Here is a 15390-nt window from a genome sequence, read left to right as displayed (position 1 = left end):
TAGTATACAAAATTATAAGGCATTGTAAAAGGGACTGCCGTAGCATAAGGTACAGTCTGACGAGGAGCATAAAAATGTCCTTGTACAGGTTGCATTACCCACAATGGTGGAGCTTGTAACCCACACAGTCCAACATGACCTATGACCCCTTGTGGCTGGTAAAAAGGCTGGCCCAAAGTGTTGTAGCTGAGTGTCTGAGGTGGTCTCCTTGCCCGTGTAGACCTTCTGAGAGATCCCTCCTGAGTCGGTGCTTGCTCCTGCTGCTCGATTTCAAGTTCAACCTGTTCAGTGTCTCTCTCTAGTTCTTGTTCTCTTTGTTCATTGTCCGTTTCACAGTTTTGGACTAGTTCATTTTCAGCTGGGTGTGGATGCTCCGTTGGAACATTTTCATCTGTAGTGTTCAGTTGGGAGTCCCTCCCTTGGTCCACGGGTGTGAAAACTTGGCTTGAGGCTGGATTAGTTTGAGTGGCTGGTTCCTGTACTCTGGTTGTCACAGGTACTCTGAGCCAATAACGCATCCTGGAGTCACTCTCAGAATCTGATGAGTCACTGTCTCTTTTACTTTGGCTAGAACCAACCTGGCGACCTTTGACTCTGCTTCTGATTGGCGCTTTATCTTTTCTGTGATCACCGGTTACAGCTAGGTCATTAACCAGGTGTAGGAGATTTCTGTGGAGAACCCTGGTTTTCTGGGCATTGTTCTCAGGATATACTTTGTAGATGGGGCTGTCATTAATCTGTTCTTTGACAATGTACACAGTCTGCTCACATAAGCCTCGATGTCCTTCTTCATAAAGGGCCAGTAGAAGCGATCTCGGACTAGGTTGATAACTCTTTCAGTACTGAGGTGACCCATGTCGTTATGAAGGTGTTTTAGTACCAAGGACCTGTACTTTGCTGGCAGCTCTGGAGGAGACGGAAAAAGATAACTGGAAAGACTTTTTGCCCCAAGTTGTTCATGCATATAATTGCACAAAACATGAGGCCACTGGGTTTTCCCCACATTTCTTAATGTTTGGACGGCACCCCCGCTTGCCTGTGGACTTCATGTTTGGACTCAACACCGAGAAGGACAGTGGAACACCACATGGATATGTACAAAAGTGGGCAAGGAGGATGAAAGAGGCTTATCGTATTGCTACCAACAACAGCCAGCAGTCGAGTGCTCGCGGAAAGAAACACTATGACCAACATGTGAGAGGAATTGTCTTAGAGCCTGGAGACCGAGTGCTAGTTCGCAACCTTGGAGAAAAGGGCGGACCTGGAAAGCTCAGGTCATACTGGGAGCAGACTGTGTACATTGTCAAAGAACAGATTAATGACAGCCCCATCTACAAAGTATATCCTGAGAACAATGCCCAGAAAACCAGGGTTCTCCACAGAAATCTCCTACACCTGGTTAATATGAGACAACCAGACGTAAAGCTGAGGGTCGTCATGAGACAAGCTGATTCCATGGTTCCTGATGAATCCACCCACCAAGCAACAACATGTAAACATTAAACAGTAGAGGACCTAAAATAGAGCCTTGGGGGACGCCATAGTTAGCAACATGGATCTGTGTCGTATGTATCCATATTAGCAGTTGCAATAATTAGCTTAATTTATTTATCTGCATCTTATACATTCAAACACTTAAACAACATCCTGACAAACAGATACGTTACAGAATTTTAATTTTGAGGAAGATTCAAGTTTTTCTGAAGTAGAAACTCAGAAGTATTCATTTCAAAATACTAAATATTTAGTTTGAATCTGACATTTACATGTTAGCAAACTATTTAGCATGCTAACTAAATATTTAGTTAGCAGCTATTTATATTTAGTCTGAAGTTAATATTTAGTTTAGAAACTAAACATTTAGTTTGAAAGTGTGACAGTTGCATGAAAGCTAACTATTTAGCTTGCTAACACAATATTTTTATTCGCAAGGCCAGATTTACTATGTTAGCTAAACCGTTCAACTGAGTGATTTTATGTATTTTGTTGTTTCTCCAATTTTTCACAAACCTTTACCTTTAGCTCCATCTGTGGTGTGAACAGATACTCACATGTTTCAACTGTAAAAAACTGAATTAGCTTGTTAAAATATGTTTTGTTAGCGATCCTAAATGGATAAATGTCTGACTAAAACTCTTATTTCTGACAACCAATGAGCATAAGTTTATTTAACACTGATAAAAATGTAAAAGTATTTTAGTAGGCGCTTCCAGGAAGATCAAGGGGTAAGCTAAAGTTAGCTCCTGTTAGCATTCATAAAGCTACCAGGACATCTTCCTAACGTTGATTTACAAGCCTTAGTCTGTTTGAAATATTATTTATTCTTTACGTCAGTCAAGTTAAAATACAGTTTGGTTTTAAAGTTTAATAAACATGAAACATTAAAGCTCAGCCTGTAGTCATATTCAATGAATTATAATATTACTAAATGTGGATTAATTCCAGTAAATCCAACACTAATAAATATTTATTTTACACAGACTCATGTTTTTATGCTTTTTAGTTATGATGTTTTTCTGCTTACAGTTAATAAGAACACTAATATTCAAACACTAATACTCATGAACGTTCAGCTGAAGTTTGAGTCATAAAATCAGTTTTCCATAATAACTGAGACTAAAACAAACTGGCTCTAAGCCGACTCAAGCCTCCATCGCTGGGTGATAGGTGGGTCAAAGGTCAAAGGTGACTGTGCTTTCCTAGCAGTGAGCTATGACATATTTAGTGAATTTGTCATCTCATGAGGTGAGGAAGTGTTTGTACGTTGATGATAATGAGATTCCAGAAAAGGGAAGACAAATATTAGAGTGGATGTTAGTTTGGTGATAAAGAACAGAGGGGCGTTCAGCCAGCAGGAACTGGGCCGACAGGAAGCAGAAAACCAGTTTATATTAAATCCTTCCAACAGACTCGCGTCCATCCTGAAGAAATGCGTCTCACTGAGTTTAACCCAGGCTTTCTCAGACAGCGGCGCCCCCTACCGGTACTACATGCAAACTACCGTTTTGACGTCAGCTTACCATAGCATTATGTTTAAAAATAATAAGGGGGGCGTGCCGTGGTGGCGTAGCGGTTAGCGCGACCCGTATTTGGAGGCCTTCAGTCCTCGACGCGGCCGTCGCGGGTTCGACTCCCGGACCCGGCGATATTTGCCGCGTGTCTTCCCCCCTTCCTGTCACATACTGTCACATAAGGGACACTAGAGCCACAAAAGACCCTGGACGGGTAAAAAATAATAATAATAAGGGAAGCTTCAGATCGGAACACAAAATAAAAGCTGAATAAAACATTAATGTCTGCAGGAATATTTTCCAGCTTCTCAGGTTACAAAACGTTTGTTTTCTACATACGTCTATGTTTTTTTTTTATTTTCTCCGAAGAGTTTTTTTGCGGCTCGTATTTTTTCTACAGTAGGCAGACAGGAAGGAGGGTGAGGAGAGGGGGGAAGACATGCGGTAAAGGTCGTCGGGACCGGGAGTCGAACCCGCGACGTCACGTGGGGCGTGCTGTGGTGGCGCAGCGGGTAAACTAAACATCCATAGTTTACCGTCATCTCTGATCGGAGGTCCGGAGCTAAATGACGTTCCTTCGGTAGGAGTTAATAGCTTGTTGCGCCCAGACCAGGCGAGACAAACACAAATATACTTTATGAAATAAATATTTAGTTCCAAATTGAGACGTTTGTAAACTGACATGGTGAAATTATGACTCCCCATTTTCAGGCTAAATAACCCAAACAGCGTCCTGAAGCTGCGGGATGTTTAATCAGGAACTGTGTGACTGCTCCCCCTAGAGGCCGGGAGGAAGAGACATCCGGGATAACCAGGAAGTGACCTAAGAATCAGCCTGTGATTGGTTGAGACACGTTTATAAAACAAAACACACCTCACTCTGAATTTTAGAAAGATATGTTTTAATAGTTCACTGAAGTATGAAAACAGTTTTGAAAAATAAAAGAATTATTCACGAGTTGGTTGATAAAGGGGCAATTATTATTATTATTAATAATATAACGTTTTAAGCCTTTTTATTTAGATTGTACAACATTCTCAAAACAAGACAGAGAACCTGAGAACAAAAAAACCAACCCATGATTTCACAAGCACCATTATAAAAGATAAACATTAATGTTCTTTAAAATCTTCTCAGCTGAAATCACCACAGAAGAAAAAAAAACAGAGAAAGTGCAACGAACAAAAACCAACCAAGAAGCAAAAACATTGCACATTTAACCGGACGAACCGAGAAGAGTCGGCTTTTCTCCTGCTGAGGAAGAGTTCACAGGAAGGAACGATGAAGAAGAAGAAGTGCTCTGTTTGAGGACAGAAGTCCCAGCAGACAGGAAGCGCCGGCTGCGTTTTCAGCTTCACTCAGTAGAAATCTGTAGTGACTGATAAATAAACGTGTTTCTTCACCTGAAACAGGTTTCTGCTCCCATCTCCATTAAACGGAGGAAACTCAGAGCAATCTGAATCATTTCATTTCCTCTGAGGTTAAAGGTGAATCCATCCAGGAGAAATTAGTGTTCTGGTCCAGAGTGACGCGGCGGTTCCCCATCACGTTTAGTTCTTTAGTGGTTCTGAGCTTCAGTTTGTTCTCAGGTCCAGATCAGCTGTTCTGGTTTCATTCGCCTCAAATGAAGCAAATAAAGTTGAATTTAACTGGATGTTTGATTTTAAACTGATTTCTGAAAACAGCAGCACTAAGTAGAGCTGACTCAGCAGAACGACGATCCGACCCCGAACCGGTTCTACAAAACCAGAACTGACACAAAGAACCAAAAGTAAAAGATCAGGCTGGCTGGATGGATGAGAGGCACAGGTTCAACGCCCAGGAAGCTTCCGGCCTGTTGGCTCAGCGGCTCCACGGCTGCAAGAGAAGAAAAACTCATCATAGATCCGTTCATCAGGAACGTTTCACTCTCTAACTCAACATGTCACCTTATTAATTCTGAAATGGAAATATTAACTGCTGATGATTAATAAATGTGAAGTTTAGAAATCTCACCTTGAGAAGGACGGTCACTCATCAGGGGAAACCGAGTGCAGAGGAATAAGGCTTTCAGTCTGTTCGTCTGACAGTCTGAGGAGGAAGAGGCACATCATCATCATCATCATGGCTAACAGCCTTATGATCCTCATAAATATATTAACCACTGATTTGTCTCCATATTTGGGTTTTTTACACATAAAAGTCTGCAGCTCCTTTAATGTGTTTTTATTAACTTTGAAATGACTCGTTCATTTCTCCAACAATGGAGGCCGACTCTCCAGCCAGCTTCAGCGCTTTCAGCGGCTGCTGCGTCAGTTACCATGGTAACGGCATCTAAAATAGAGGAGAGAAAACGCGATTCATCCTTTCATCTGGAAAACGTCCAGAGGAAGAGCGACCACAGGACGAAGGTCTGAGCCAATCAGCTTCCGTTATTACAGTGATAATGTCAGAACGTCATCGCAGCGTCTGCTACCCAACCAGGAAGTCAGTTAAAAAGAACTTAAAAGAACTTATGTGACCAAAACTCGGTACCGACCAGAACCTGCAGATGTTCTCCATCAGATCCACATCTGAACTCGTCTAACTTTCTTCTCCTACTGCTTTCAACTGTTAACTTTTTATTTTCTCTGGCGTTCTGTCAGTTTTATAAAATGTATGAGTTGCACTTCCACGGTGTTTGCACAGCTGAATGGTTGCCATGGATTTCTACAACATGATGGGAAGATCAAAAAAGTCCATTTTAAATAGTACTGCTGCTTTAATGGGAGTTGCTCCTCTCTACTGGCGCCCTGGCTGGTCAGCAGGGGTTAGTCGCTCCATCACGCATTCTGAGTTCAGAATCTTCTTAATTCATCGTCTAAGTTTGTGTTTTTTCAGCTTTTCCAGAGAAATTATTGGCAGATTGAAATATTTTGACTTTGAGCGGTTGCCGTACCTCTGCGCTCGGTGCTTCCTGAACATAAAGGTGTAGAGGCGGCGCAGCGCCAGCAGCACCGGGTCCCAGTTGTTGTAGTGGCAGAGCAACGCGGCAATGAAGAAGGAGAGGAAGACGGGGATGGCTCCGGCAAAGAACAGCCAGGAGAACCGGACCTGCAGAGGAACCAGAGTTAGCCAGAGCATGGAGAGGAGTCAGAGGTCAGAGGTCAGGGGTCGACCTTCTGCAGGCAGATGTCTGCCAGGATGGAGAGTGGGATGGTGAGGCTGAGAGCCAGAGTCCCGATCAGAGACGACGTCAGGAAGCAGCCCCTGCAGAGGAAAACACGTCACTCATCCCGACCCGGTCCGAACACACTCTGACCTCTGACCTCTCACCAGAGCCACAGGAACTCAGACAAGACGGTTCCAATCAGGCCGTTGATCAGGATGTAGGTCCAGACCAGCTGGCTGGGGAGCTCAAAGGCCTCGAAGCCGGAGAAATGGAGCAGCAGGAAACCGGGCCAGAGCAGCAGCAGGTTGAAGAGGCCCACGAATCCTGAAACACAGAATATATATTTCAGGAAATTTTCAGGGAATTTTTTTGTTCACCAGAAAATACAAAAATTATTTTAAAATCAGTTCATTACTCAACCAAATCTGCTTCCTGGTATTAAATGGCATTATTATGTATTTTATAGGCACATAGTGAGATTTTATAGCACAATCAAGTAACTATCTGAAGTTGTTATGAAATTGCTATATGTATCTAATATGAGTTCAAAGAAATTTGACTTTGTAATTTAACGCTGTGAAATTGGGCCTCTGTCTCTTTAAGAGGCTCCTGCTCTTTCTTAAGCTCCGCCTTCAAGTTTCTGACATTAAATTTTTTATTCATTTTTTTATTCATTTTGCAAACTGGGTGCTTTACTTTTAATAAGGCAAACGTGCAAAAAAAAATCTCAGTTTTGGATTCACAATAATTGACATCCATTTCCAGTAATAAAAAATGTTGACTTTGTTTAATTATTAAAATATTATGTCTTGATTATTGTTGAGTTATTAGAATTATTTTCTTTTTTTAATTAAATATTTCATTTTGGTTCCCAAGTCCTGAATCCGTTACTGTTAATTTAATTTTAATTAGTAAAAGTAATTTGTAAGAGTTGGGCCCCAAACTGTCAGGAGCCCAGGGCCCAGTTCTTCTTACATCCAGTCCTGGATTTTAAAAACCCCTTTCAAGCAGGGGGGCCCAAAGTGGGTCCTGGAGGGCCGGATCCTGCATGGTTTAGTTCTGTCCCTGGTACCAACAACCTTTTCAGCAGGTCAAAGTTCTTCTTAGGCCTCTAATGATCCATCATTGGATCCAGGTGCGTTAAACCAGGGAGAGACTAGAACCTGCAGGATGCCGGCCCTCAGGGACCCACTTTGGGACCCCCTTGCTTTAAAGGATTTTCTTTAGGCTTTGTTGTTTCTTTAAGCTAATTCCCGAAGAGCTGCTAACCTAGCGTACCGTAGCTGTAGGGCTGGGCAATAAAACAATAACATTATACATCGCCATGGACACATGATCAATATCAATACATCTGATTCATTCAGTTCAATATATAGAGCTCCAATCCAGAACCGCACAGCATTCTGGGAAATGTAGGCACACAAAAGACTTTAGCCACTAAGCTAGCTGGGTGGCATCAACTAACTCACTCGCTCTTTGGTTACCTAGCAACAACCGGCTGGGTAACAAACAGTTTCAATTCCCCCCAACTTCAGTTGCCTAGCAACGATCTGTATAGTAACTTAAAGTTTTGGCATTGTGACTCAAAACTGCTTAAAAATAAAAAACGAGCTGGAGAGAAAACAGGAAACCAGTGTGGCAGAATTTTAGATATTTATAACAAAAAACTATGAAATGATATGAAATGCTTATACATTTTCAGCCATTTTGTCCAGTCCTAATATATGAGTTGAAGGAAGATGAGTGGACTTCGTGCGTTAAAACCTGACATCAGTGATAAACATTCAGTGGAAGAAAAAGCATTTAGAAGGGTTAAATAAAGAAGCGACGTACCAAAGAACATGGGGATGTCGAGCTTATCCTCGCGGTCCACTCTCCTCTTGATGAGGACGATGTAAACGGCGTACAGCATGGCCCCCGCCAACGACCACAGAGAGCCTGCAGGACGCTAACGGTTAGCCACAGCTAGCTAAATGCTTTCACCAACGGAGGACAGTAGATCTGACGTTACCTACGACTCCTTTCTCATCAGGGCTGTCCATGCTGGACAGACTCACCAGAGCGACTCCTCCCATGCTGAAGCACAGGAAAACCAACAGTAACAACATTTATCTTTAAAACAACTCTTAGCTAGCACCTGGAAAGCTAAAGCACTGGCTCACCTGAGAGCCACAGCCAACAGTTTGGACAACGTGAACCGGTCGCTGCTGTTACTGGGGAAGATGGCTGCCAAGATGAGCGTAAAGAGGCCTGAAGAGGGAAATGACATCACAGAAGGTTTCAGTCAACGTAGCTCAGCTAAACTTGAGTCTCAGACGTAGAGGAGGAGAGAACGACCTGAGGTGGAGGACAGGATGTTGACGATGGCCACCTGTGTGTCAGACAGAGCTTCCTGGTAGGAAAGGTTAGCCAGGAACCACTGGAGGTCAGAGGAGGAAGGGACCAGTTAAAGACGAAACCTGTTCATCTTTAACTGGTCCAGATGAACAAATGAAAATATGGTCCAGTTTAGAAAATAACCTTCAAGCCAGTCAGTTAGTGTAGCTAACTTAAAAGCTAGCAGTGCTAAACATAAAGGGCTTAACGACTGTTGAGACACTTATCAAGGACGCACACAGTTTGTTACACACATGGAATTCTTCACTTTCACACAAAGGCCTTTGTAGAAATAGCAACTTAGCTGACGTACGACATCAGGCAACCACTGGGCGTGTTTTTAGATATAACCAGTGATTCTTCCGTTTTTGATCAGATGCTGTGTAAATTTGGTCATATTCATTTTACAACAAATTAGCCTGTAAGGGTGAGCGTTTCTTTCTTTTCTAGCGCTAAAAAAGAATAAAAAAAGTAAACTCTGGTTATTCTGTGTTGGCTGATTTCCTGTTTGTGCGCTCACACTTATTTGGTCCGTCGACTTTAAATCACAACAGTACTCTAGCGCTACATTGGTATTTAGCAGAAGCTAAAGCTAAATTGCTCCTCCATGGGCTGCCACCTTATCGTGGTGGAGGGGTTTGAGTGCCCCAATGATCCTAGGAGCTATGCTGTCTGGGGTTTCATGCCCCTGGTAGGGTCACCCAAGGCAGACAGGTCCTAGGTGAGGGACCAGACAAAGTGCAGCCCGAAGACCCCAATGATGAGTAAAAACATTGGACTTGGTGTTCCCTCGCCCGGACGCGGGTCACCGGGGCCCCACTCTGGAGCCAGGCCTGGAGGGGGGCACGATGGCGAGCGTCTGGTGGCTGGGCTTTTACCCATGGAGCCCGGCCGGGCTCAGCCCAAAGAGGAAACATGGGCCCCCCCTCCCATGGGCCCACCACCCGTGGGAGGGGCCAAAGGGGTCGGGTGCAGTGTGGGATGGGTGGCAGCAGAGGGAGGGGACCCTGGCGGTCCGATCCTCGGTTGCAGAAACTGGCTCTTGGGACGTGGAATGTCACCTCTCTGGTGGGGAAGGAGCCGGAGCTAGTGCGTGAAGTCGAGAGGTTCCGGCTAGAAATAGTCGGTCTCACCTCGACGCATGGCTCTGGTTCTGGAACCAGTCTCCTTGAGAGGGGCTGGACATACTTCCACTCTGGAGTTGCCCAGGGAGAGAGACGTCGGGCAGGAGTGGGCATACTTGTTGCTCCCCATCTCGGCGCCTGTACGTTGGGGTTTACCCCGGTGAACGAGAGGGTAGCATCCCTCCGCCTACGGGTGGGGGGACGGGTTCTGACTGTCGTTTGTGCTTACGGGAACGACAGTTCAGATTACCCACCCTTTTTGGAGTCCTTAGAGGGGGTACTGGAGAGTGCTCCTCCTGGGGACTCCCTTGTTCTGCTGGGGGACTTCAACGCTCACGTGGGCAACGACAGTGAGACCTGGAGGGGCGTGGTTGGGAGGAACGGCCCGCCCGATCTGAACTCGAGCGGTGTTCTGTTGCTGGACTTCTGTGCTCGCCATGGATTGTCCATAACGAACACCATGTTCAAGCATAAGGGTGTCCATATGTGCACTTGGCACCAGGACACCCTAGGCCGCAGTTCGATGATCGACTTTGTCATCGTTTCATCGGATCTGCGGCCGTATGTCTTGGACACTCGGGTGAAGAGAGGTGCGGATCTGTCCACTGACCACTACCTGGTGGTGAGTTGGCTCCGGTGGTGGGGGAGGAAGCCGGTCAGACCTGGCATGCCCAAACGTGTTATGAGGGTCTGCTGGGAACGTCTGGCGGAATCCCCTGTGAGACGGAGCTTTAACTCCCATCTCCGGCAAAACTTCGAACACGTCCCAGGGGAGGTGGGGGACATGGAGTCTGAGTGGACCGTGTTCCGTGCCTCCATTGTCGAGGCGGCCGATCGGAGCTGTGGCCGCAAGGTTGTCGGTGCCTGTTGCGGCGGCAACCCTCGAACCTGTTGGTGGACACCTTCGGTGAGGGATGCAGTCAGGCTGAAGAAGGAGTCCTATCGGGCCTTTTTGGCCTGTGGGACTCCGGAAGCAGCTGATGGGTACCGGCGGGCGAAGCGGCATGCGGCTCGGGCGGTTGCTGAGGCAAAAACTCGGGCGTGGGAGGAGTTTGGAGAGGCCATGGAGAAAGACTTCCGCACGGCTTCGAGGCGATTCTGGTCCACCATCCGGCGTCTCAGGGGGGGGAAGCGGTGCAGCACAAACACTGTTTATAGTGGGGATGGTGTGCTGCTGACCTCTACTCGGGATATTGTGGGCCGGTGGGCAGAGTACTTCGAAGACCTCCTCAATCCCACCAACATGCCTTCCACTGAGGAAGCGGAGCCTGGGGACTCTGGGTTGGGCTCTCCAATCTCTGGGGGCGAGGTCGCCGAGGTGGTTAAAAAGCTCCTCGGTGGCAGGGCCCCGGGGGTGGATGAGATCCGCCCGGAGTTCCTTAAGGCTCTGGATGTTGTAGGGTTGTGTTGGTTGACGCGACTCTGCAATATCGCATGGACATCAGGGGCAGTTCCCCTGGACTGGCAGACTGGGGTGGTGGTCCCCCTGTTCAAAAAGGGGGACCGGAGGGTGTGCTCCAATTATAGAGGGGTCACACTCTTAAGCCTCCCTGGCAAGGTCTATTCAGGGGTCCTGGAGAGGAGGGTCCGTCGGATAGTCGAACCTCGGATTCAGGAAGAGCAGTGTGGTTTTCGTCCTGGTCGTGGAACACTGGACCAGCTCTACACCCTCGGCAGGGTCCTGGAGGGTGCATGGGAGTTCGCCCAACCAGTCTACATGTGTTTTGTGGACTTGGAGAAGGCATTCGACCGTGTCCCTCGGGGAGCCCTGTGGGGGGTTCTCCGGGAGTATGGGGTACCGGGCCCTTTGATACGGGCTGTCAGGTCCCTGTATGACCGGTGTCAGAGTCTGGTCCGCATTGCCGGCAGTAAGTCGGGCTCGTTTCCGGTGAGAGTTGGACTCCGCCAGGGCTGCCCTTTGTCACCGATTCTGTTCATCACTTTTATGGACAGAATTTCTAGGCGCAGCCAAGGTGTTGAGGGGATCCGATTTGGTGGCCTTAGGATCTCATCTCTGCTTTTCGCAGACGATGTGGTCCTTTTGGCTTCATCGGGTCGTGATCTGCAGCTCTCGCTGGAGCGGTTCGCAGCCGAGTGTGAAGCGGCCGGGATGGGGATCAGTGCCTCCAAATCCGAGGCCATGGTCTTGAGCCGGAAAAGGGTAGAGTGCCTTCTCCGGGTCCGGGGGGGTGTCCTGCCCCAAGTGGAGGAGTTTAAGTATCTCGGGATCTTGTTCACGAATGGGGGAAGAAGGGAGCGGGAGATCGACAGGCGGATTGGCGCAGCGTCTGCTGTCAAGCGGGCGCTGTACCGGTCCGTCGTGGTGAAGAGAGAGCTGAGCCAAAAAGCGAAGCTCTCGATTTACCGGTCGATCTACGTTCCCACCCTCATCTATGGTCATGAGCTTTGGGTCATGACCGAAAGAACGAGATCGCGGATACAAGCGGCCGAAATGGGTTTTCTCCGTAGGGTGGCTGGGCTCTCCCTTAGAGATAGGGTGAGAAGCTCAGTCATCCGGGAGGGACTCAGAGTAGAGCCGCTGCTCCTTCACATCGAGAGGAGCCAGTTGAGGTGGCTTGGGCATCTGGTCAGGATGCCTCCTGGACGCCTCCCTGGTGAGGTGTTCCGGGCACGTCCCACCAGGAGGAGGCCCCGGGGAAGACCCAGGACACGCTGGAGAGACTATGTCTCTCGGCTGGCCTGGGAACGCCTCGGGATTCCCCCAGAAGAGCTAGAAGAAGTGGCCGGAGAGAGGGAAGTCTGGGCCTCCCTTCTGAAGCTGCTACCCCCGCGACCCGACCTCGGATAAGCGGAAGAAGATGGATGGATGGATGGATAAAGCTAAATTGCTTAAATTCAACCGTAATACCCAGTTTGTTCATTTTGTTTCCTCAATAAAGTTTCTTGTGCCCTAAACGTTTTAAAGTTATCAGAATATTAAAGCTCTGAACATTAAAGGCGAGCAGTTAGCTCCTCTGTGTGGAGGACCAGCTTTCCTCACCACAAAGCAGAAGAAGAAGCTGATTTTAGCCACATCGGTGATGGTTAGCTTCCCCACTGTGCGCAGCAGGGCCTCGTGGTCCTTGGCGGCCGGGTAGGACATACGGGACAGTTTGGCCTCCAGAGCCTGGGTGGACGGCAGCTGACGCACCTCCATGATGTTGCTGAAACGAACTCGCTGCTTTTTGGAGGCTGGGGCATCGGAACAGAGGGGGTGGGGGGGAGGGGCAAACAGGATTCACTTAAACACCTCCAAACAGGAAATACATACAATCTAGATGACTTAAGTCTGTGGTTTATGGGTCAGAACTAGGAGCTTCACTGATGCTAACAGGCTACACAGACCTGCAGATGTTAACATCAGGAGCTATGTTAGCATCAGAGGCTACATTAGCATCAGAGGTTATGTTAGCATCAGATGCTATGTTAGCACCTGCTTGTCATCTGAGATTTTGGGAACAATACTTTCTCCGGTTGTTTTAATTTTATTTTTAACTTTTTGTTTAGTTTAAAAATGTTATCATGATTTTACTTATTTATTCATTTTAGTTAATTTCCAAAATATTATATATGTATAATTTTATATATTCTGTACTATATACTATATTAAATATTTTATTTTTCTACATTAATTCCTAAAATTATTTTACATTTTCTATTATCTTGGGAATGATCTTGATCTCTGGAGAATGTAGGATCCAGCTGACCTTTGACCCTTCCCAGATTGACGGTCATTGCTGGTGTTTTTCCAGCCTGCTGTTGGTTCATGTCTGTAATCAGTAATGAGGTTTGAGTTTCATTTAGAGCTGAAATCAGATTTAAACTCACCGGCTCCACAGTCTGCAGGTAAACAGTCGTACGGATCGGCTGCTGCGTCCTGGAACTTCATCGGGACGTACAGCGGCTCACTCTGCACAAACCAGACAAAGAAGAAACTCTTTACCAGCAACAGACAGACGGAGAGCGGCTGTTACCCTGACAGACGCTGCAGGGGGTCAGGACGCACCAAGCAGTTGTTCACAGCGCTGTCAGTGGTGCAGGGAGCGAAGTAGGCCTCAGCGTCAGCAAACTGCAGCAGAAATGACAGAAAATCCTTTCCTGACTCAACAAAATGTTAAATAGATCAAAGTTTTCAGGAGAAATAACAGAAAACATGATAGGAAGCAGCTTTCAGGATCACGTTGTATCAATAAAATCCTAAATATTTGCAGCCTAACAGAGTAGAGCGACTTACGAAGGCAGACTGGCGGCGCTTCAGGGCGCCACTGCACTGCTGCCTCCAGGGGCGCCACAGCAGGAAGCCCAACAGGTAGAGAACAAACATGGAGGTCTTGGTGAAGGTGCTGAAGAACGGCTTGTTGTAGTCCTGCCGCTTGAAGATGTACTGGAGAGAAGGTCAGCAGAGAAACACTCAGGGTGCTGGTTACTGGTACTGTAGTGGTTTCCAGTCTGTCTTTAAATGAAAGCTGGTTACCGTGGTGAGCTCAGACGAGGCCACCCAGATGACGTCCACCAACAACAGGATCACCACCCCCAGGGCCATGCGCCGCCGCTGGGCCGCCGTGCTGCCCTGAGAGCTCATCCGGTTCATGACGAACACCCAATCCATCAGGACGCTGCACACAAACAGGCAGCCAATCAGGACGCTGCACACACCCAGACAGCCAATCAGGACGCTGCATACAAACAGACATCCAATCAGGACACTTCATGCACCCAAACAGCCAATCAGAAAGCCTCTCCCGATCTATTTTATTGAGAATTTTCCGTTAAGTGGGTTGAAGTTTTCGTGAATCCTTCAAAAAACAAAAATCTTAAAAGTGTGACAAGTCAGATCCGAAGAATCCATCTCCTCTGCAGGTTGTAGATCTTGACGAGATGGTCCATCTAGTCTCCAGGTGGTCCGTCTCGAGTCCAGGTGGTGGACTGATCAGAGCTTTGGTAGTTGTTGTAGACGCTAACCAAGTTTAAACGGAACCAGAACCTCCCTGACCTGCTGCTGATGCTGGTTGGTTTCTAAAGAACCTCTTGTCCCAGAGCCAGAACATCTTCAGTTGGACTCGGATTCATGTAAACCCAGCTGGACTCTGGTACTGACCGGTTGAGCTATGGAACCAGCTGGGTTGCAGTGGACTAAACGGGACTGAATTCAAATGCATAGCACAGTTTTCATGTGTATTTGTAATAATAAAGGTAAAAACCAATTCACCGTTCTTTGGTTATCCGCAATAAACAACATTAAGGTCGATAAGAGGCATAAATACTCATAAAACGTCTGATGTTCAGGTTTAGGTCGCAGTTTAGCCAAATGTTTATCAAGCTAAGCGCTAACAAGCTCGACTAAAGTATCAGACTAAAAATGCGATAAAATCTATTTTTCTTACCTGAATGTTTAACCTCGTCATTTAATTTGACACATTATCTAACTGTCATTTCACTCCGTGCAGCAAAATGACCTATATCACTGGTTTTACTGGGAAACTGGAGACACTTCACTGGTTGTAAACATTAGCATTTCCTCCTCTCTTTGTAATTGACTAGCAGTGTCACTGGCGGCGCAAAGCCTTCTGGGAAATGTATTCCTACAATGTGACGTTACGAAAACTAGAAACTAGAACAGGTTTCTTAACATTAAGATTTTTATTTATAGATAAAATTGTCTCAATATTTATATAGTATGTGTTCAAAGTTACATATTTTATTAAACTGTGACATTAAACATCCAAATATTATCTTATTGTTTATTTT

At 46.5% G+C, this 15390-nt stretch overlaps 1 protein-coding gene across 1 annotated transcript; it reads right to left on the bottom strand.

Annotated features, from left to right (window-relative positions):
• Window positions 1-3957: 3957 nt before the first annotated feature.
• Window positions 3958-15195, bottom strand: LOC114148494 (solute carrier family 35 member F5). The gene is made up of 15 exons (XM_028023818.1): window positions 15027-15195; window positions 14117-14258; window positions 13877-14026; window positions 13649-13711; window positions 13471-13552; window positions 12644-12834; window positions 8480-8561; window positions 8305-8392; window positions 8154-8218; window positions 7976-8080; window positions 6307-6466; window positions 6150-6240; window positions 5930-6084; window positions 5008-5082; window positions 3958-4869 (listed from the first exon to the last, which is right to left on the bottom strand). Exons 2-14 carry the CDS (start codon window positions 14249-14251, stop codon window positions 5022-5024), a joined length of 1428 nt encoding a protein of 475 aa, XP_027879619.1. The 5' UTR covers window positions 14252-14258; window positions 15027-15195; the 3' UTR covers window positions 3958-4869; window positions 5008-5021.
• Window positions 15196-15390: the final 195 nt, after the last annotated feature.

Source organism: Xiphophorus couchianus, chromosome 7, assembly GCF_001444195.1.
Source record: "Xiphophorus couchianus chromosome 7, X_couchianus-1.0, whole genome shotgun sequence".
In the NCBI taxonomy this organism is placed as follows: Eukaryota; Metazoa; Chordata; class Actinopteri; order Cyprinodontiformes; family Poeciliidae; genus Xiphophorus; species Xiphophorus couchianus.
The sequence above is the reverse complement of the archived record's forward strand: the minus strand, read 5'-3'. Positions and strand labels throughout refer to the sequence as shown.

Bases quoted from the DNA above. Each gene is read 5' to 3' on its own strand.
- LOC114148494 (XM_028023818.1), bottom strand. From the start codon at position 14,251: ATGGATTGGGTGTTCGTCATGAACCGGATGAGCTCTCAGGGCAGCACG. The intron at 8,562-12,643 runs GTGAGGAAAGCT...TCTGACCTCCAG, and splicing joins GCTTCTTCTTCTGCTTTGTG to TGGTTCCTGGCTAACCTTTC. The intron at 6,467-7,975 runs GTACGTCGCTTC...TCTGTGTTTCAG, and splicing joins CGACATCCCCATGTTCTTTG to GATTCGTGGGCCTCTTCAAC.